We start from the raw sequence: 21,541 nt of genomic DNA on the forward strand, positions 1-21,541 counted from the left end.
TACAGTTTTTAGAGAGCGTGACGATTCCCCAAATTGGCTAGCGCAGATAAGCTACGGATGACAGAGTTTATTCCTTGTTCGAGGAAAGAGAAAACAACCTTGGTCCATGGCCGTTTTCGGTTTTGTCAAACCCCCCAAAACGGCTTGCTTGACCGGCTGCAGCCATAAAAGCCCCTCAGCATAGACTGACAACGCAGGGCTTAATGGCGGGCAGCTGACCACGCAGCGATGGAAGCACAGGGCTATCAGGCGTTCAGTGGCACTTGTGACAGACTGGCAAGTGCAGGCAAGCAACTCAAAAGCGGCTCGGCGAGTCACTCAGTGATGCGAGAGGACAATTGCGGCATGGCAGTGAGGGGAAGCGAATGGGTAATCATTGGCTGTCGTATATTTCCTCAATTGTAAGGTGACACGCTTGACCCCGCAAACCATATTAGAATTAAGTTGTTGTTAGGCAGATCGGCCCGCTCCGCGAAGATAACTAAGTGTCGCACTGAGCGTGCTTAAAGGGTTAGAGTGAATATGATGAGCAGCAGTAAATGTGTTGATTGATTGTTCTAAGTTTTCTCTTGTGCGGGGTATTCCATCCCGCAGAGTTACTTAAAGCATATAGCTAGATTACTAATGCCTACCCTGCGACATTATATGAGCTGACGATCTTAACTTATCCCAACAGCTGAAGCATGGTCTGTTAAGTCGAGACTGTTTAAGATTACAGTGTGGTGCAGGTTCAGAGTTAGTAAGCTATCAATGTAAATTTACTGAAAGCAGCCAAAAGCAGTTTGACGGCGGCGGCCATTACACGTTGCAAAATTAGGAGTAATACGGCCCCGAAACGTCCCCTACTGGGGCACAGGACGTGCTGAGCTAGGGGGATTGAGATCTATCTCCACGCTAAATACAGAATGCTATTGTCGAAGAAGATTAGTCATTCGCGACGCGAAATTAAACTCCCCCGTCGGAACGCAGTTTCTGCAAACGCGTCAATAGACCACATACTGGCTCTTCCGCAAGCTTATAAATGTCTGCCTCTTCCTGCTCCTTAGCATGTGCTTTGAATGCTTCAGTGCGCTGCAGAGAGGCCCGGATGAACTTGACGATATTATGAAGCTTCCCAACTGGGCCCTTGGCTCGCCAATGTTCAAGGTCTTCCTCGACCCGCTCCAACATGCCATAAGCCTCAGATTGAAGTTCGAAAGAAGCTGCATCGCCGCCATAGAGGAAAGCTTAGGCAACAAGGTTTAAAATATGCCCGAAACATCGCATCCTTCGTGCCTCCGTATCCACCCGAGTTACCGAGGCATCGAGAGTTGTGGAGGGTTCGCAAGCAAACGTCGTTGCTGGCTGCATTATCACAGATCGACACTCCAAGCTTACGATCGATCCCCCAATCGCGGACGACATTTCTTACAGTGTACGCGATATTCTCGCCAGCGTGAGACCCGATCTACCTCCTGAAAGCAAGTAGCCGGCTTTGGTATAAGTTGCGCCGATCAATAAAATGACCAAAGATCGAAATGAAAACTAGTCTGTTCGGAGAGGTCCAGAGGTCGAAGCTGATATGTATCTGTATTACAGCCTCGTCAAGTTCCTCCTTGGCGGCCACTTTCTTCAAAGAGAGTATGTCCTCTAGTTCTTCGCTGTAGTTCGACCCCAGGGTACCTGGATATGAAGATCAGAGTCCAACTGACGAAACAGCTCCTGTACGTAGGTACTCCCGAAGGTAGTAAAGGAGAGATTGGAGTCAGCAATATAGCCAACTGAGAGTCCTCTGATCCGTGTCATCTTCACTCGGGGAAGAACTAGGGAAGAAGGGGCTGGCCGTTTCTTGGATGCGCTTTTTTGAAGATCGAGAACCGACGAATCGCCAGGTGAGCGCGGTTCAAAGGTTTCGGTGATCCTGTGTGATCTGAAACCGTTAGCGATAGCCTGGAAATGGAAAGGAACGCCGACTTGTAATGGTGAGCCTGTGCCGAGGATGTCGACTGAGCATTAAAAAACCGCGGCGCGCCTTTATCTCACAGAGCCGGCAACACCAGATATCTCCGCTAGATGTATTGTCTCTCTTCAATTCTGCCAGGCACCAGCCATGGTTTCCTATCTGAGGCTTGCAATGACGAAACGTCGTTGGCCCCAGGTAATTTTGTAAAGGTCGTCAACAGAACAATCGGCAGTCGAGGCCAAAGCTAAAGCTGCATCATACTGCTTGACGATGCTCTTGGGTCTCGACCCAAGATGGGGAAACATAGGTGGCGGCCATAGCGACGGGCTGCTGGCAAGGCTGCCTTTCAAAGCGGTCTCGGACATTATATGCCATAGGCCATGATTAGCAGCAGATGTGGATGGCTTGAAATTGAACAGCCAAAATACGTTTCTGACGATCCAGGTGTGGATTTGTTTGTCTGGCTAAGGCTATGCTGAACTAGAGCGAGAGGTAGGAAAAGGGGGTAATCTGCCCTTAGATTTGCCTCTAACCAAGACCCAGGCGAGCAAAGGTCCAGGGCCAATCAGCTCGGCTGACCCCTGTGACTCCTATATTTCTTAGAAAGAGCCTCCCTCTGCGGAGCCGGAACAAATGGATGATCCGGCAGTTCTAGGGTGGCCGCTCGCTGTGCAAGAAATATCAGATATATCAGATGGATAGACGCCTGTATCTGAGTTGATTGATCTCACAAAGTTCTATATCTGATTTGAATTGATTGATCTGATTGATATATCTGATTGTTAATCTGATCTGACGGCAGCCCTGAAGTGGGGGAACGAGGTCTAGTGGAAGATTGGACATAGTAGCATGGAGAGCATAGATGCTGGGATTTGAAAGATTTGAAAAATTTGAATAAATCTTTCAAACAACAAATCCGGCGTTCAGGGTTACCAAATATCTCAAATATGGCCCCGGATTTGATTTGTTCGATTTGAAGGCAGCGCTGATCATTGTTGTCCCAGAATCCCCGATTCATCCAGATATGCAAGTTTCTGAACGGACTAAGGAGCAGCATAGGCTCTCTTCCAGTATGCCACACCCTCTTTACTAGCAGCCGCCTTATTCTTCCGTCCGTTCTCATTCATAGTGCTTACATATTCGTTGGATGGAGTCGAAGTGTGAGGGAGCAAATTATTCGTAGGAATCTCTGTACCTGCAGTCTAGTGCCATGTTCAGGGTCAGCGTCGGAACGACTCGATTGCGCCTGGGAAGACCACACCAGACAGAAATCACACCAGCCACCAAATATTAGGACATTATTGCGGCACTTGATAGGGCCCTGTTCGCGATCAATCATCTAGACTTCGAGTCAGGAATGGAAGCTTACATAGTAATTCGCGCAGGGGCTAGTCATCTTAGGGAAGATGCGGTCGATCAAAGATTGCTTAGTCGTATGTTGATTCTCCAACAGAACGAGGAGGAAAGGTGTAAAAGGATCAGAAAGAATGAGACCAAGTATCCACAGGGGCCAGGGGATTGTATCTTCCTAACACAGCCTTCAAACACAAACGCCTCCAGGGATAAAATATTATCCATAACTTAACTAACAAACCAACAGCTAGAACCGAGGTCATTGCGATAGCAAAATTCGCTAGCTCATGCTATCGCGTGTGCGATCGGCTTGGCTGTATCAATTAGGCAATTCTTGCGTTCAATTAGCGGGTGGCTATTTACGCTAAACGTGCATGTTGGGTCAAGAACGGCTGAATGATTTTGCCTCGTGAAGCCGACTGCAGTGTAATTTTGTGTCTGCAAGGTGGTAGCGAACATTTTCTGATCAACCAAACCAGGATGCTGAACCAATCTCAAACGTCCAGCTATTTGCTGTGGTAGGCGCTGGTTTCAGAAAGTTCGCCATTGCCATATCATGTCGTTGCAAAGTCGTATGGGTGACGCCTTGTTGCGAAAGTTCCGTGCACCCTTGCTCATGTTTAGTTAGCAACATTGGGGAAGCAGTATTCATCTAGTACTGTAGACCTGGAATGGTTGGGTAAAATTTGTCGTTTGGTCATCGTTTTAGTCTCCAGACTCCAGGTCCTCGAAATAAGCCCAAATGGGCGTTGGGAAAAATTGGGTGGGGACGGGACCAAAAAGAATGTCCGAGCGTTAGGTTTCACCCATCTCCCCCTCCCCTGCGTCCTAAACTCTAATCCAGGATAGGGCATCTACTACCATCTTATAACGGTGCCAGGTCTCATTCGGGAGCACGGCAGTTTTGGCAGTCACCCATTGCTGTGTTCAGTTACGGCGGGAGGATCTCGATAGTGATATGCTGTTGGGCTAACCCTGACGGCTGCATTGGAGCCAGGGGACAGGAGGGGGTTGTGAATGCTCTATAACCTGATCGACCATGAGACTAACGGCCATGGATGAGGTCATCTATGGGCATTACTTATCATTTGATCATGGGAGATCATAGTTACGTCGAACATCAAGGTGGCTTTCTATCATACCGAAGCCTTCAGCACGACGCTGCACGATGCCATTTAGAAATGGAGTCAAAGTATGGCAAAAAAATGCTACAGATCAACTGTCTGTACTGCGGCTCTCAACCGCCATAATCCCTGGTTCAGCTCAGAACCCCGGGGAGGCGGGGGGCATGGGCTTATGCTTGGGGTGGGCCTGGATTCAGAAGTAAGGGTCAAAGCGGGCGATGGTGGGAAAGAGCCGAAGTCGGGAATGGCATGGTGACAAGACAATGATTACATCGCCGCCGGGGAGGGGCAGTGCAAGTCTGGCCTTATGGCTTCGTGCTTTATTCTGTTAAGACGAAAAATACGTACACTCGACGTCATGGCACCGAATAGATGTCTGCAGATAATCAATAACCTCCACGGTTCGCTGTGACCACCATTCATGTTTGATGCCGTATCCGGTCAACTCGGTGTGCCTCGTCTGCATCCTAAGCATTTGCAAAAGCTTATTCTGGATGCCCGGGCCTGATCCCGCTTCCCCTTCAGGACTTTGTTCTGGGCGTGACGACATAGACATAGGGTAGCAAGAACGGGACGTTGATGAGACGGAACGAGGCATGGCATGAGGTTTCAGGACCGGCACGAGCCGGAGATATTTTGTTAAGGTTCAGTCGGTTGACTTGACCCCAGTATTGGTTTCACTCACAAGCCCGCGCGCCGCCCACCCCACCAACCCCCCTAACTCACACGCCAATGATGAGCCGAGCAGCCAGTTTCTGTGCATCGCGTACCCTCTATTTACCATTCACATATCTGCTACCGCTATCGAGCACAGTAGTGAAAACACGATACCCCAACAATTTTGCATGCTTACGAGCGGCATAGCGCCTCGTTTTTAGCTTCTGGCTCAATATTCCTCTGGTTTCAGACTCCGAGCAGAATCTGCCACATCAATTGTCGCCCCTTGTCTCGAGACTTGGCAAATAGTTGACTTCGGTTTGGTGGCCTCAGTCAACTATATTCTCGTCACTCCTCGACCTAATCCTATGTTCTGAACTCTCGAATTACTCGACGTCGAGTTTCTTATTTTTAGTATGTTGTAACCAGATGGTGGCTTGCGTTGGTTAATCCGCAAGACGTTGTAATAAGTTTTCTGTCAATACCACACTCCTCTTCATCTTCCTCCTGTTCTTCTCAACTTGACTAAGTCGTTGCGACTATACGTACCTAAGGGTAGAACTGTTGTCGATTGCCACAACATATCCTTATGTCAACAAGATGAGAATTTACGACTACGAACTCTGCATGCCTGCTACGGGCTCCCCTCGTTACAACAGCCATGGATATCATGTCGCATCCATCTATGGCTCGAATTCCGGCACATATGGAAGAGGCACTGGTACCCGATTCGCTACTGATTGCCAATTATTCAACAATGGCGGAGGACAGTGTAGGGGCCAGAACGTGAATCTGCATGATGCTGCGTTCACCGTCAGCAATAAGTCTATCTCTAAAAAGCAGATACCTTCCATATACGACTCATTTCAACATCTGCCTTACAAGAGCTTTGGCAATGACAACCATCGAATCGATGGTATTTCTCGAACTCAAATTCAGAATATACGCTCCGTTGAATCTTACCATAGTAGACACCTATCCTCATCCCATACACCTAAGGCCACTGATGCCGATGCTTGCAAGCATCGCATCCCCTCCGGATACTCGCTCAAGCACTGGGAGCCTAGCGAGGAACCTATCTTACTCCTAGGCAGCGTCTTTGATGCCAACAATCTCGGGAAGTGGATTTATGACTGGACCACGTATTGTCATGGTCCTAGCGCTCCTATTTCTGATATGGCCGGTGATATGTGGCTCCTCCTCATCCAACTTGCCGATAAAGTGAAGCGAGCAAAGAAAATAGTGGGCCACATTTACAGTGCCGCCGACCGTGACCGTGTTGAGAAGTTCATCGAGGCCGGTTGCTGCCTTACCGAGAAGCTCCGCTCCCTTCTCAAAATCTGTGAAGCACCCATGCTTAAGGTTGCTAAGCGGAGCCAAGCTGGCCTTGGCGAGAATGCTGGTGTCGAATTCGTCGAGACTCTCTTTGGCCGTGACCGAAAGCTTGACATGACAGAGAAGTTTATGCACAGCGTGAGGCACTTCAACCTCCACTTTGACGACCACTGTGAAGGGATCCTCCAGAAACCTGTCAGATGAGCGAGCAACATCGTTTCCCACAGGTCCATGTCAAATCGAATGTGCGAAATGGGGATGAGTTGGATGGCGGCGGCGGCGGATTAACACGGTTTTGGTCACAGACGAGAATACCTAAATAGTCGGTAACAGCACGAGTCATGACAGCTTAAATTTCGGAAGTTAAAGTGAATATACAATCGAAAACGTAACTAATGAGGCCCCTTCTACCACTTGAGACCACCTGCCTCGCTCGTGATCGTGCATTGGCTCTAGCGCTCTCTTATAATATCGGTCCTATGACCAAGGCTCTATCAACTTGGTAGGTTAGTTTAGGTCATTTCCAACAATCACGTAAACACCAGGTCATTATTATTATCCTCCTCACGATCCACTTCCAACGCACTTAAGCATGGTCGCGTCCCAAGAATTTGTGAGCCACTAAGAACTTCCTGAATCCCGTCGAGCGGCTCGAGTGCCTCTTTCCAAGCGAGGTCCTGCTAAACATAACTAGTTTAGAGACGGCTAGTAAACTTGTCAACACTCTTTTTCGGTGATTTTGTATGCGAATAATCATGATGCGCATGCCGGGGCTGATTAGTACTGCAGCTACAGCCTCGGCGACCGACTTTGCAAGCGGTGTAATGGTGATACTTATCGCGACGCAGTTCCATATTGTCCAGACAAACATTTGCGCAAACTTCACGCCGAGCAGGGCAAATGGCGACGAACGGTCGGCTATACTTCAGGTTGATCGTTTCCAGGTTCACTCTCACTTTCATGTGATGGCACTTCCACATTCAAAGATTTGAAGTCTTCAATCATCTTGCCAAGGCGATTCTTGTCGAGGTGGTGTGTCATGTCCACGATGTCAACGGGATACTCCGCTTGGATATGCTTTGTGCGTATCCGAGCAAATAAACTGTTCCTGTTTGGTAGATTTAGAAAGCTGAGCAGTGTAATGACGTCTTCTGGGCTCATCTGATGTCGAATAACCTCGAAGAGTGTCGAGGGAATGTAGTACCATCCACAACCCCTCTTTCGGCATAACCCCTCTTTCGGCATAACCCCTCTTTCGGCAAGCAAAATAAAAAAAAAGCTCCACTAAAACTCATCGGCTTCACTTACACCAAAATTGGCCAAAATATATAGCAACTTAGAGGACAATGTCTCTACTAATTATAGAAATGATTGGAGTTAACGATTGTAGCCCTCTAAGGCTGTGAGGGGTACGCGATGTATGCATACCGTGCTATAGAAATAGTGTTAGTTCAATCATCAAGTTCTTTACCGCTCTTTTCTGTATTTTTTAGCCTTATTCTGTGACAACAATATGAAAATGCCTAGGTCAAGACTTTAATGGGAATATATAGAGGAAGATATGGCAGGGGCCATATTGGATGTTACTGATAATGGTTTTTCACCTCCTCAAGCCGCTCAGAGACGCGGAGTGCCTCGGGGTGCCTCGGAGCACTCTAATCGACAGACTTAACGGCTGCGGGGCCGTGAAAGAGCAGGTCCACCCTTATTGACGTTTGTCTAAGAGCCAAGAGGATAGGCTCACTTTCTGGAGACTCTGTCAGGAGTCTTTAGGCTATACTCCGTCCCACAGTTAGATCCGCGCTTGCGTCATGGGCCTGCTGAGACAGCAGGGCGAACATCCCGACTTAGGACGTAACTTGGTGATCAAGTTTATCAATCGCCGCGCAGACCTAAAGACCAAGATGGGTAGACGTCAAGAAGCCAAGAGATTCAACTCTTTCACGCCTAAAGCGGTTTATTGGTACTTTAATATCTGGGAGGGCCAGTATAGTTGGATCAAGCCTGAAAATACTGTTAATGTTGATGAAGGGGGTATTATGACTGGTTTCGGCAAGCGCTTACCTCTATTCCTTGTCAGTGCTTGAGCTTTGAACGATTAATCCTCTTCATTCAGGACTAGATAGCCTGGTTGTTCGAAGCGCGGACCCGAAGCGCAAGGCCTTTCTCAAAGGACCACAAACTCGAAATTGGACTTCATTTATTGAAGCTATCACAGCTGATAGCCGCGCTTTAGTCCCTGGCATAATATATAAGGGGAAGCAACTGCAGAAATAGTGGTTTCTTGAGGAGTTTAAGCAGATAGCAGACTGGTATTATATAATATTGCCTAATGGGTGGACTGACGACCATATTAGCATTGAATGGCTCGAGAGAGTCTATCTGCCCCAGATCACGCCTGCTGACAACTCAGACGCGAGACTAATCATTTTAGATGGTCATGGAAGCCATGCAACAGTAGGTTCTTCCCTTTCTCCACCTCAAGATCAATGCTGAGTGATGGAAGGATGAATAGATGGCCACGTGCTTTCTGAACAACGTTTATTGCTGTTATCTGCCAGCACACTGCTCTCATGGACTCCAACTACTGGACAATGGAGTATTCAATGCCTCGAAGGCTGCATATCGACGAGAGTTGGAAAGGTTCTCCTCGTTGACTGATTCCACTCCGATGGACAAGGTCAATTCCATCAGGGCCTATGCCAAGGCTCACCGAGCTGGAATGACCAAGAAGAACATACTTTCTGGCTGGAGGGTCACTGGAAACCGGCCAATCTCGCGTTCCAAAGGCTGCGACACCCTGAAATCCAACAAGATAGGCCAAATGGCAGCCCAAGAGCGACTCCCTAACCCAGGCCGTGCCTTGACTCGGACGATATACCACAGACGAGCCGTCAAATTCGAGATCTTGGGCTGAACAAAACACCAAAGACACGGAAATGGTATAACGTAATAGCCAAGGGCTTTGAGGCCTAACAGCAGACAGTAGCGGCGCATACGCAGAGGATTACCAGCTTAGAGGAAGAATTGGCTCGGCTGAAAAGAGGGAAGAAGAGGAAGGCGGTGCCGAATCCTAATAAACGTTTCATGACTCTTGGAGAGACTCTAGCTGGTAAAGAGTCCATACCAGAAGGGGCGACTCGTTATATGCCTATCAGGGTGAAATTTGTCTCTTTAAGCGAGCAAGAGTCAGGATCGGAAGCTGGCTCTGTCATCGAAGTCAGAGAGGAAAACATACCGCACCAACCCACCAGGCGGTCGCGGCGGATGGTGAAAAAGCCAGAGTACAATAGATAAATCTACTTATGACTCATTAAATGAATAATTTTACGCATTTCTGTCAATTTGGTCAAATTCTGTGTAAGTGAAGTTGGTGAGGTTTGGTGGAGCTTTTTTATTTTATTTTGCCTGGCGAAAGAGGGGTTGTGGATGGTACACGTGAAAGTCGATTTATACCCCATAATGCACAAACTGTGCCCAGTTCAGTGGCATACTGAGATTCTCTGCACGTACGGCCATCACCGCCTCCTGCAGCGTCGATGCCACCTTGTTGTTGGTAACCGACTGGTTCCGCTGCAATACCAAAGAGTAGAACCGCTTCGATACCTCTACACGCTCCGAATCCCCGGCGGGCCACAGGCACCCTACAACATGAGGGAACCCTGCCACCTGGAACCCGCTCACGACGTGTATCACTTCATCCGATAATCTCGCCGCCTTATTCTCCGCTGTAGAGCACGCCGAGAGGTACGCCATCTGCGCGTATCTAAGCCGTAGGTCCGAAACCCGTTGGACTGTGAGCCGGTTCTTGTACCAAGTGCTCGTCAATTCCGGTACTCTTCTGCAAAATCAGACCACTGTTGGAAGGGTCTGAATAGACTGATGTTCCGTGGCATGCGAAGTGTGCGATACGGCAGGTTTTGAGGGCCTCTAAGACTTGATCTGTGCTGGGGTGTGTATAAACTGTCGTACGCATATGAGAGCGAGTTAATATAAGAATCTTCCGCATCTCTTATTCTACTCTAGGAAGCTCTTTCGGCGCTTTCTCGTCGCCTGGTCCTTTTGGTGATGTTGGCATGGCTGCAATAAGCATTGTGTTTGTATCTTGTGCCATCAAGACTTCCTGGGCGCGCTTCGCCTGATTCTGTGCATAGGCAAGTTCCTTGATCGATGGTGTGTAGGAAGATATCAGCCTGCAATAGGCGTTCTCCGTTGATCCTCTTGTATGTACCCCTGCAGCGTGGAAGAGCATCGAGCTCGCCAGACCGGAGCCTATCCACCATACTCGTGGAAGGCCTTCACTTGGATGTGTCTTTGAAGCGGAGACCTCGGCGACGATGTGCTTGACACAGGCATACCAAAGCCAAGAAAGGTAGTCTAAAAACTGATCGTTTTCCCCTCGCTGGTCAGACCTCTTTTTTGTCGACCAATCTTTACTTACCCACAACCTCGCTTTGGATGCGGATAACTCGGGAAGTACGATTGTTCTCAGTGAATTGTTGGAGATGATAATGGCATCGCTTCGGAAGTTGGTGATATTAATAACCACAATGCTGCCCTCAGTGATACACTCCTGCATCTCAGTAACGGTCTGTCCAAGCATAAACCGCTCATGGCCGGGGACACATCTGATTTCCTTCAAGCACATATCTAGCTCGGCTGCAGCTTCTTGCCGCCGCTTTCGTAACAAGGCTTCAACCACACCGGGAGTGGTCTGGCGGGTCGGAGCATTCACTTCGTCCACGAGACTCTGATATCGATTGGCTAGCTGAAGGTGATCATGACGAAGTGAAGAAAGATCGCTGCGATCATCTAGTAGTTGACTTAAAATGATAGCGCGGCCTTGCTCGAGACATTCAAGAGCCTCAGTTAATCGATTTGTTGATAAGAGGAAGGCACATAGATCGGAAGCGACGCCTGCGAACGTTGAAATAACGAACTGCTGATCATTGCGATCAAGAGTTCGTGTATGGACTGAAGGAAGAAGATCGAGTATCTTCCTCCCAAGATTGATGCCTTGGTCGACTCTGTTCTGTATAGCGAGTAATTCCAGACATTTAGCGGCAGCCGTGACACGATGGAATGGCACAGCATGCAAACAGGACCAAGCCTGGAGGAGATAGGCTGACGCCTCTCCCAGGTCCCTCATTTTTCCCGTCTGTTCATACAGCCTCTCAAAGAATCTTCCGACGTTATTCAACCAGGCTGCCAGGTTTGGATGGTAGTCAGGCGTCGAATCTACAGCCCGTCTCCCTGTCTCGATTGCCTCTTCCAGATCCTTCATCTCTTCTGTCCGCTCATACCGCCGAATAAGCTTGATTCCAAGGTTATTCGACATGGCTGCCTGGTCTGGACAGCCATCAGGCGTTGCCTCTACAGCTCGCCTTGCTGCCTGGATCGCCTCTTCCAGGTCCTTCATCTCTCTCGTCCGTTCAGACCGGCTCTCAAGCTTGTTTCCAAGGTTACTCAACCAGGCTGCCAGGTTTGGATGGTGGTCAGGCGTCGATTCTACAGCTCGTCGTGCTGTCTCAATTGAGTCTTCGAGGTCTTTCATCTCTCCCATCCGTTCATACCGTCGACCAAGCATGTTTGCGAGGTTATTCAATCTGGCGGCCAGGTCTGGATGGTCGTTAGGCGTCCATTCTATAGCTCGCCTTGCTGTCTGGATCGCCTCTTCCAGGTCCCTCATCCCTTCCGTCCGTTCATACCGGTTCGCAAGTAAGACTCCGAGGTTGTTCAACCAGGTTGCCAGGCCTGGATGGTCGTTAGGCGTCGATTCTACAGCTCGTCTTGCTATCTGGATCGCCTCTTCCAGATCCTTCATCTCTCCTGTCCGTTCGTACCGCGTCTCAACCTCGTTTCCAAGGTTACTCAACATAGCTGCGAGGTCTGGATGGCCGTTAGGCGTTGATTCTACAGCTTGTCGTACTACCTTGATCGCCTCTTCCAGGTCCTTCATCTCCCCTGTCCGTTCGTACCGCGTCTCAAGAAAGACTCCGAGGTTATTCAGCCATTGCGTAAGCCATGGGTTCCTGTCGTTTGCTAGATCTATACCCTGTTTAGCCGAGTCTATGGCTTTGCTGATATCATCTCTGCTTCCTGTTTGCATATATCTTTCATATGCGCCGATTGCAAGCTTTGAGAAAAGATGAGGGATATCTTCCCTACTGATATCGTTATCTGTAGCAAGTGCCTCGATATCCGTCATGATAAGCACAGGTTTAAGGCTTGTTAGTTGTCGATTTCGTCACTGGCTAGCTAGGGTCGTTCATGAGGATATTGTCGCGAACATTGTCACTGCTTTATTGCTGCCTAATTGTTCCGTTGTGCGCACGACGTGTTGGGCTTCACAGCAGGTGACGCTTCTGTCTGCGGCAGTTGGCACCCGCACAGACGTGGCGCAAGTCATGTTCCCTTTTGTAGCGATGGCTCATTCAATGTGTCTCGCTAATCCATGTAACGCACTGCCTCCTTGCAAGCCTCCAAACAGGCGGCCTCCGCGGGGTTGCGCCTGGTGGCCCCTGTTGGGGGCCTGAGTTGGTACAACCATTGTAGATGCGCAAGGCGCTCTGTCATCTTGATGTAATGCTTCGACGAGGAGTGTGGATGCGTGCCCAAGGACTGTGCTCTTGGCGGTGATTTAAGACGCGTTGCCGTGGTCATAACTGAAGAGGGACTCAATGTGGCACCCAGTGATTTCTGAAACGAAGAACTCTTATCGAACATTGAGGAGATCGCAAAGAGAAAAATCAAGATCTGCAAGGTTGGTTCAACTATCATTGTAATGCCCGTGAAGGGCCGATCGGAGCCCGGTAACAAAAAGTTTTAAGGAGCTACAGATGAAGTGGTCCATCGTAGAGAGGTAGCTGCAAGCCTGGTGCCACCTTCTCCGCATTGGGAAGTGGCTGAGGATTACTCGGGTAGGGTCTAGAGACCGACCCCCCGTGCTTTCCTTTCCACCGTAGGTGCCCGTGCGTCAAGCACGGGGGTTGGCTGACTAGGCAAAGGGGCGGGTGACTGGGGAATAAATTAGATACCTCATTTTTGTATGTAGCCCTACCAAAAAAATAAGTCACTCCTTTAGTTGAATTGTCCCTCTTTGCTGCACTGATAATGCCCGCGATATGTCATTTCCCCTCACAAACGTCACAACGAAATCACCACTCAACATCCTCAACATCAACAAGGTAATTACTTTATTCAGTCATGATAATTGCAATTTCTATTCAATTGAGACGATGGATACATCAATCAAAAGCCCTGAACTGGCTCTTACTGCAGTACAAAAATATATCAATTCTGACACCGGAAACCCTAATGTCTTGCGATATACAGCTTACAACCTTGAGATGCGTACTGTCGCGGCTGTCGAGCTTTTAAGGGAAGGATATTACTCCTCAGCCGTTAAAGCTGCCAAGGCATGGAGGGTACCATATAAAAGGTTGCTTTCTCGACAAAAAGGAAAACATCCTGTCTCTCAAAATGGCGGCAACTTCACGCTTCTTTCGCCGGAAGAAGAGAAGGCGATCCTCGCTTGGTACTGGCGCCGCGTCACTCAGGGACATCATATACAGATGCGTACTCTTCGACAGTATGCTAATTCCATTCTAAAAGCAACTGACCGACTTCCAACGGCTTCCAGATACTGGGCAACACGTTTTTTTAAGAAGATATTCCTCCATTCTTCATAGAAAGAAGAGTTCAACCATCGCAGTGCAAAGAAAAGCGATGGCAGACCGAGCCAACGTCGAAGAGTGGTTTCGCAAGTGGCATGATTACGCGGAAAAAGGCATAGATTACGAGGATGTGTGGAACATCGATGAGACAGGCTTCCAGATCGGTTACCTTTAAAAATGGGATGTTCCTGTGGACTTTTGGGGAAATCGACAAGCCTATCTTGACTGATGCACACGAGACAATAAGCGTCACGATCATTGAGTCGATATCAGCAAAAGGACGGGTTATTCCAGCGTTTATCATCATGCCGGGCGTACAGCTGCCGTCTCGGTGGGTTGATAACCGCCTTGAACCAGGCACAACGATTGTTACAACACCAAACGGCTATATCGATGATGTCTCTGCGCTAGAATTCTTCGACCACTTTGAACGGCTTTCCCGGACTCGAAGAATTCCAAGAAAAAGAACATTATTACTAGACGGTTGTAAGAACCATTTTACCAAAGAGCTTTTCCAAACAGCCCAAGATGCAGGCGTGGTGTTATTCCCTTTCCCGCCTCACTTGACACATATCCTTCAATCGCTAGATGTGGGGCTATTCTGTGTATATAAGCATTGGCATCAGGAAATCCTTCTTCGTGCTCGTCACTTTTTCCAAGGTTGCTCGCCGTTTTCTTGATAATCTAGTCCCGGAATCACTAAACACTAAATCGATAATCTGATTTATTAAATGACCTTTTCCCTACCTACTTCGAACCAACTACTGGCTCTGCCATGATCAAAGAGACGCTGGCAGGATACTCCCGATGTCCATGGCAAGTCTCGAGGTAGTTCAGCTTTCCGCCTAACATTACCTCCCTTGGTCCAATCGTTTTGCCATCCGTGTTTTTGCCGACAATGTTTTTGCATATTTACTGTTTGTCGGGTGACATAGTCACACTCATTGCATCTAAGGCCGTCATGTTTCGGCGCTTCAATGAAAGGAAGTGGCTTGGTTTCTGGCGGTGGAAATTGAAACTTCAGCAGGTCGTCTTGTTGTTTGAGTATCCCAGGAATACTGCCGACTGTGGAGATAATTTCCTTCTTCTCCCCTGCCGAAAGAGTATACTGATGTCTTTGATGCAAAAGGTGATTCCGGATTCCATCGACCAACACTGCATACTTACAAATGCTACATACCACCAAGTTAAGCTGCTCTAGATAGATGAATGGCCCAGCAGTCAAAACTGGTCGGTCTGTGGGGGACTCTGCGTATTTTTCGGGCGTACGTGACGCGATCGAGCCGCACGAGATGGTTTCCTCCAAGACATTGGTAACATCTACTGGTCTACTGCTGCGTCCTTCTAGCTGTTCAAGCCGTTGACACTGGCGTTTCTCAGGTAGCTCTGTCGACGGTACACATGAGGATATCTTGTTGTGCGGCCTCTTCAATGTAACCGCTTCCTTACCCGGTCTGACTTGGTAAGTATCGTCAGTAGTGTTGGCGCTGTCGAGCTCCTCTCCATCCTCTATGTTCAGGAACCTATGCCAATCGGTCGAAATTCTTGCGTATACTCGCAAAAGCGCTGGTTGTAACTGATCCGGGAAAGCGCCGTCGAGCCCGTATGTGGAATACCGCTGCATCGGCCTGTGACCGCTTTGCCATGCAAAAGCAGCATCTTCGCTAGCTGTATTTGTAGTATCGTCAAATCTGTTGAAACCAGATGTGGCCTCACGGACGTGCTTCTCTGTAATAGCAATGGAGAGCTGTCGATATAACTGAACTCCAATCTCGCAGGGAATGCTAGGTACAGTCCTACTTATCCGCTTGAGCTCATCACTAAAAGTCTTTGTCGACCAAAAGCTATTCCTTGAATATCTAGAGATAGGGGCAAATAACAATGTGTTTGTAGATTCGTGGTAGAAACATTTGCGTAAGATAGTGTAGGCGACCGGCCGAATATACACAAGATAGCGGTACAGTAGATGGGCGACTGGTGGAGAAAAGAACCGTGCTACTTGGAACTCATTGTTCGTTGTAAGACGTGCTTTTTGGTGCCGGGTGATTGAGAATAAACTCATCCCATATATTCCTATACCTCGTAGCCGCGATTCTGTATTGCAGTATTCTATAGTCAGAAGCTCGGAAATTCTCGCTGCCTGTCCACCATCTAGATAGCAAAGAACCATGAGAGTCTTCAAAGTCGCATTATGCCCATCTAGATATGCTTGCGCTGCTTCTGCATTCCAACGACTTTGGCCTTGACCTCGCGACTTAAGCATACCATCGATCGACGAGGTGCATGCCCTCATGAAGAGCTCTATATATGCGTCGTTCAACCCATTGGCTGGATCGGTCACGAAAGAGTAGCCAGGTTTCGCTGTCGATAGCCGATCTCGAAGGTTGCTCAAATCGGGGTCGGCCGGCTCCCAGTCATACATTAGCCGCTGGCACTGGATGGTAGCCTGCCTCAGAGCTTCGCGAGCAAGGCCACGGAAACTCGCCATAGACAAGTGTAAGCATCCATCCCAAGATAAGATTTGGTTGTCTTCACTCCAGTGAAAGTGATAGACTGGTCCTTCGCTTCGACTCAACGCACGGCCGTACGACAGAAGGCTGAGGAATTCTCCAAGGGGGGACGTAGTGCCATCACACATCTTTTCTGTGCGGACAGGCATCAATTTTCTGAGATGCCCATAGGAGGGCCTAGCTGGGATTCCCGCGTACGTGTGAGGAAAACGTGGTAGAGTCATTTCGAGGAAGATCAACCGTGTGCAGTAGATCAGTCTCGACAGCACGGGCGTGAACTGGTGAGGGCGGAGATATTCGTCACCCGCCGGTCTTGATAGTCCCCGCACGGCACTGAAATATACGAGTAAAGAAGAACTCGCTGTTCCTTCTTCAAAGTCCTCGATAGCCATACTGTAACAGAGTTCGAGTACAACATCGCCAAAAGAATCATATGCTCCCTGACCTTCATGCGTAAAAAGGGCAGAAGACTGGCCCTCTATCGCTGACTCCTCATCAAAGCAGCTAGATTCCTGCTCAGGCCAGGCGTAGATCTTGTCTTCGGCATCGTTTATATCGCTACTATCCTCGTAATCGCTCCCATCTTCGTTTTCGCTATTCTCTTCTTCCTCCCCTTCTTCCTCTATTTCGTCTTCACCACGCTCTTCCATGTGGACCAGGCTTGTAGGGGGCTGATTCTCCCATACAGGATCGGACCAGAGCTGCTCTAGCATTTCGCGTTGGGGTACAGACAAGCCCCGACCAATTACGTAAGGAACAACGGCATTTGGTAATTGTAGAACTCGAAGCCAGAAGCATAAACAGTGCTTGAACTCCTTCCGGTACTGTTTTTCAGAGGCGGATCGCATAACGAGTTCGAAGGGCGCCTTATAAGGGCGATCAGGAAATCTGCCTCGTAGCCACCTTCGCACACTGACGTCGGTATGCAGCACTGTATCTGCACAACGGTTGAAGAGACGGTCCAGTGCCCGCACGATCAAGGCAAGTTTACGCTCATGCTTTACCGGGCTGCAGATTCGTTCCCCTCCGTGAACGCCTATCCAGAACGGCTGACCGGTCGTTAAAGGCACCTCCGAGAGTGTTACAAGCATGTCGCGTCGTGCCTGACTTAAAGTTTCATCCCAACGAGTGCGTCGCATCCAATTAGTGAGTAGCTCTTTCTTTCCCAGAGTCCCATCGAAATTTGATGTGCATGGCTGCTCATCTAAGCGGCCGCACTCCTTCGAGACCAATTTCTTGGCAAATTCCTTTATAGTGTCTGGAACTGCTTGCAAGAATCGATCGGGACCCTTTTGCAGTGATTGCTGATCATCTGTTATCACGACGATCCAGGAACTTTGAATGTCGCTGGCCTTCCAACTCTGGAAAGTAAGATTATCCCGTATATGATCGCGTAGCCATCGCTTCCCCTTTGTACCTCAGCCATTGATCTCTTGGGTATGTACTTTCTTCAGATGGCGTGACAGTATGTCATGACTTGTGGACCGCAAAGCACAGTGCTTACACTCTGCTCCAGTCTGAAGGGCTAGGAATGGATGCTATACAGATCTATCTGGTCGCTTCGGCAGCTCATCCGGGTCAGGAAGATGCAGGGAGTTGACAAGAGTATTGAGTTTCCCCCTACGCTTTTTAGATATGCCGTGTTTCTCTTTAAGGTGGCATCCGACGCGATCATCATCTGTCTTTAAGGCGAAACCACAGGTTATGCAAATAATAGCTTGATATGAAATATTGTAGTGAAGTTCTAGTCCCCTGAGCGCCTGAACTTGACTTGGCGTGATGTTTTGTTGACGAAGGCGGTTTTTTGAAGGTATTTGAGTAGACATACTGAGAAGGTGAAATATTCGGAGAACAGAAATGCTACAAATCCAATCGCTAAACCATTGAATACAAGTACAAGACGCGACAGTCGAGGAGAGATCAGACATGAAGTCAAATCAACTAATTATTTAGTTACCTATGATTGGCTCTTGCCTACGAGCAATGAACTCAGCAAGGATGGCACGGATCACCGTGTTATGAAACGGGCCCGTTACGAGTTTGAGGAGCCCATGTCGAATTCAATAGTTTTGATTGGCCTAAAACCCGTAACGGGCCCCGTTACCATCTAGAATTCTAGAGTAGAAACTGAAAGTGACTATAGGGCGAGGGGTCAATTATTAAAAGCCCGCACCTGACAATAGAGGTTGGGTCAGCTAAACTTGTTAGAGAAGTGGCATGTATGATGATGTTACACAGGCAGCCACCTCCAGGGAAGATATCACCCTATGATACCTTAATTGTCAGAACAGCGTTACAGATCTGTTGCAGGATCAGCAGGTCTAGTATCTTAGCCTTGCACCCTCAGATATAAAGATAATGAGGGAGAACGAAGGACAAGGAGGAAGAACACAAGCCACATCATCAATACACTCAAGATCATCCCAATATCATCTTTTATCATCAGTGACCTAGTGAGGGCGCGCTGTACGACAAAACTTCGCTGACCCTGGAGCGCTAGCCGTATTAGGAAATGTAACGCTCAACCCATGTATTGCACTATTCTGTAATAGGAAATGTAACGCTCAATCGATTGTCACTATATCGCGATATGCCATGACATGCCGCGACAGCAATATCGATCTAAGAATAATAAAACTTCTTTTTTATGTTTTTTAGATGAGTAAAGTATATATAAAAACCATACTTAGCCGTGATAATTAGTGGTAGCCGTGAAGACCTAAGTCGTAATTGCCTACTAGAGTATTTCCTCCTGCTTGCTGCCTGCCGCACTGAGCGTGCTTAAAGGGTTAGAGTGAATATGATGAGCAGCAGCAAATGTGGTGATTGATTGTTCTTCTGTGTGGGGTATTCCATCCCACAGGTTCTACTTTAAATCACCCAGCTTGATTACTAAGGGCTGTTGTTCCTGAGGATCATTGAGACCATGCCCGGCCTGCGACACTGCCTTTCCCACAAATGTGAATGGCTTCGCATAGCACCCGTGAGGACGTACACTACGCAACCAACATAGAAGACTTCTGCCTGTTGTCCGCGCCGTTTGCTCGCAGCGGTCTATTACCACGTCCACGGCGGTGATAAGAGCAGTGATTTTGCGTTCGTCATCCGCCGAGCTTATCGTCCGTTCATCGGAACGAACATGGCCAGAGCGATTACCACTGCCTTTCAGTATCAGGCCCCGGTGTGAAGGCGCAGGAGAGGGCGCGGTGGTTAGGTTTCTCAGCAGTTCTCGATCGATTCCCTCAAAAGTCCGTTCCCAGCCGGTTCTCTCCAGCCAGGGCCTGAGATCCGTGAAGGTTGTGGGTTGTGAGTCCCTAGTGGTGCCAATCCCATTCGCCAAGTCCTCACCTGACAAGCCTTTCTGTCGGCCTCTCTCACGCTCGAAAACATCTTCAAGATGGTCGTAAACTTCCTTGCCTCCGACTGGTCTGGTTGTAGACCCGCCATATTCGACAATCCAATAACGTCCTCCCGAAGGACTTTTAGTCCACGCTTGCAGGAATACAGGTTCGTACATGGCCTTCCTTCGCACTCCCAGCTGGAGTCTTTACTTCTCGTGCGCCGAAGTTATGTGACGAGACATGACCTGCGAGCTGCCCGTACGTTCGATGCAGAACTTGCACGTAAACCCGTGTACGAGGTGCAGGTTCGGGTCTAGGGATGAGCCATCTTGTCGTACAGGAGCTTCAGATGGACTCTGTAGTGGTGAGATGCGAGCCTTCAAGAGATCAGCAGGTATATTATGCTTCTTTCGGAGATGCTGGCTGACTTGAGCAGGGCTGGGAGAAAGGGCAACGCGGCATACGTCGTGGCAACATATGAGCACTCGAGCATGGACGTCAACGGAGAGATTGACTCGTGAAAACACTGCATCGTCGGACATGGTACCCTGTTTGTCTAGTGACCGATTTCGTCAGTAAGAGGATGATGCAGGCGAAAAAAGCGTTGACGAAGGACACCAAGTGGAATGGATGCCGGCATCGGGTTTTGAGGTCTCATGAGACCATGTGAATAGGAGACATGGCGCCAAAGCTCCCAAATTGCATTCATTACAATTGAGTTTCCGGCGCACCCTTTGCCATACGAAAGGTGCTTTTTATTCGCGTTGACAGGGAATCAGCGCTGGGGTCCTGGGAAGTTGGAGAGGGCGCACGGACCAAATATTCTTGTATTCCGACCCAAAGCCAAAAAAAATAAAAAAACCCCGAAAGGGGAAGGTGCACGGGCCGCAAAAAGTGGTATTGGGGCCATTACAAGTGGTAATTGGTACAGTAGGCCTGGTTGTCCCACCACCTCTCATTCCGTATCGGGCACTCGTCTTGCTCATGTAACTGATCCTCCTCTATTGTTCCTGTTGCCATAAAACAACCTACCATCCAGGACCACTTAATGGACACCCCCACTTAATGGACCACCAAAATTTCAATATTCCCATACAAAATCCGAATTTTCAATTACACCGCATTTGGCCAGGAATGAAGATACTCACAAGCCAAAACATGTGCTGTATAGTTTATTTCATGAAATTTCAATATCGGCTTAATTTTTCCCCGTTCCGCCTCGTGGCCTTGTCCTCTAATCCTTTGAAATCTTTTCAGTTTCACCTCATCCGGCCCATCCGACTTCATTCACTCCAGTAGGCATATCGCCTAATTTACTCATGGAACTCCTGCCACAATGGTTCGGCGTGTTTATACCGAAGACAACGTAGCTAAGGCTATACTCGATATTACTGATAGAGGCCTATCGCCGACTGAGGCGGCCCAGAAACGTGGAGTGCCTCGATCAACCATTTATAGACGACTTTCTGGTCAAGCAAGCAGGAAAGAGTCTACCCACCCCCACCAACGTATTTCTACGAGCCAGGAGGACCGTCTCGTTCGTTGGCTTCTGCGGCAGGAGTCCCTGGGCTACGCTCTCACGCATAGCCAACTTCGAAGCTGC

The 21,541-nt window shown here is 48.6% G+C and overlaps 5 protein-coding genes across 5 annotated transcripts; 1 reads left to right on the forward strand and 4 right to left on the reverse strand.

Moving 5' to 3' along the window:
• Positions 1-1,104: 1,104 nt before the first annotated feature.
• Positions 1,105-1,245, forward strand: FOXG_21971 (uncharacterized protein; the record flags this gene model as incomplete). The annotated part of the gene is made up of 1 exon (XM_018402351.1): positions 1,105-1,245. One exon carries the CDS (start codon positions 1,105-1,107, stop codon positions 1,243-1,245), a length of 141 nt encoding a protein of 46 aa, XP_018255611.1.
• Positions 1,246-2,097: 852 nt separating this feature from the next.
• FOXG_15068 (uncharacterized protein) lies at positions 2,098-2,307 on the reverse strand (the record flags this gene model as incomplete). Its single annotated transcript, XM_018395142.1, has 1 exon — positions 2,098-2,307. The coding sequence occupies one exon, from the start codon at positions 2,305-2,307 to the stop codon at positions 2,098-2,100; it is 210 nt and encodes a 69-aa protein (XP_018255612.1).
• An 8,116-nt stretch (positions 2,308-10,423) lies between these two features.
• On the reverse strand, positions 10,424-12,810 carry FOXG_15070 (uncharacterized protein; the record flags this gene model as incomplete). Its single annotated transcript, XM_018395143.1, has 1 exon — positions 10,424-12,810. The coding sequence occupies exon 1, from the start codon at positions 12,617-12,619 to the stop codon at positions 10,424-10,426; it is 2,196 nt and encodes a 731-aa protein (XP_018255613.1). The 5' UTR covers positions 12,620-12,810.
• Positions 12,811-14,814: 2,004 nt separating this feature from the next.
• On the reverse strand, positions 14,815-17,688 carry FOXG_15071 (uncharacterized protein; the record flags this gene model as incomplete). Its single annotated transcript, XM_018395144.1, has 1 exon — positions 14,815-17,688. One exon carries the CDS (start codon positions 17,686-17,688, stop codon positions 14,815-14,817), a length of 2,874 nt encoding a protein of 957 aa, XP_018255614.1.
• A 1,775-nt stretch (positions 17,689-19,463) lies between these two features.
• Positions 19,464-20,480, reverse strand: FOXG_21972 (uncharacterized protein; the record flags this gene model as incomplete). Its single annotated transcript, XM_018402352.1, has 2 exons — positions 19,464-20,135; positions 20,184-20,480. 2 exons carry the CDS (start codon positions 20,478-20,480, stop codon positions 19,464-19,466), a joined length of 969 nt encoding a protein of 322 aa, XP_018255615.1.
• Between the last annotated feature and the right edge of the window lie 1,061 nt (positions 20,481-21,541).

The sequence above is a fragment of the Fusarium oxysporum genome, chromosome 1 (genome assembly GCF_000149955.1).
Source record: "Fusarium oxysporum f. sp. lycopersici 4287 chromosome 1, whole genome shotgun sequence".
Taxonomy (NCBI): Eukaryota; Fungi; Ascomycota; class Sordariomycetes; order Hypocreales; family Nectriaceae; genus Fusarium; species Fusarium oxysporum.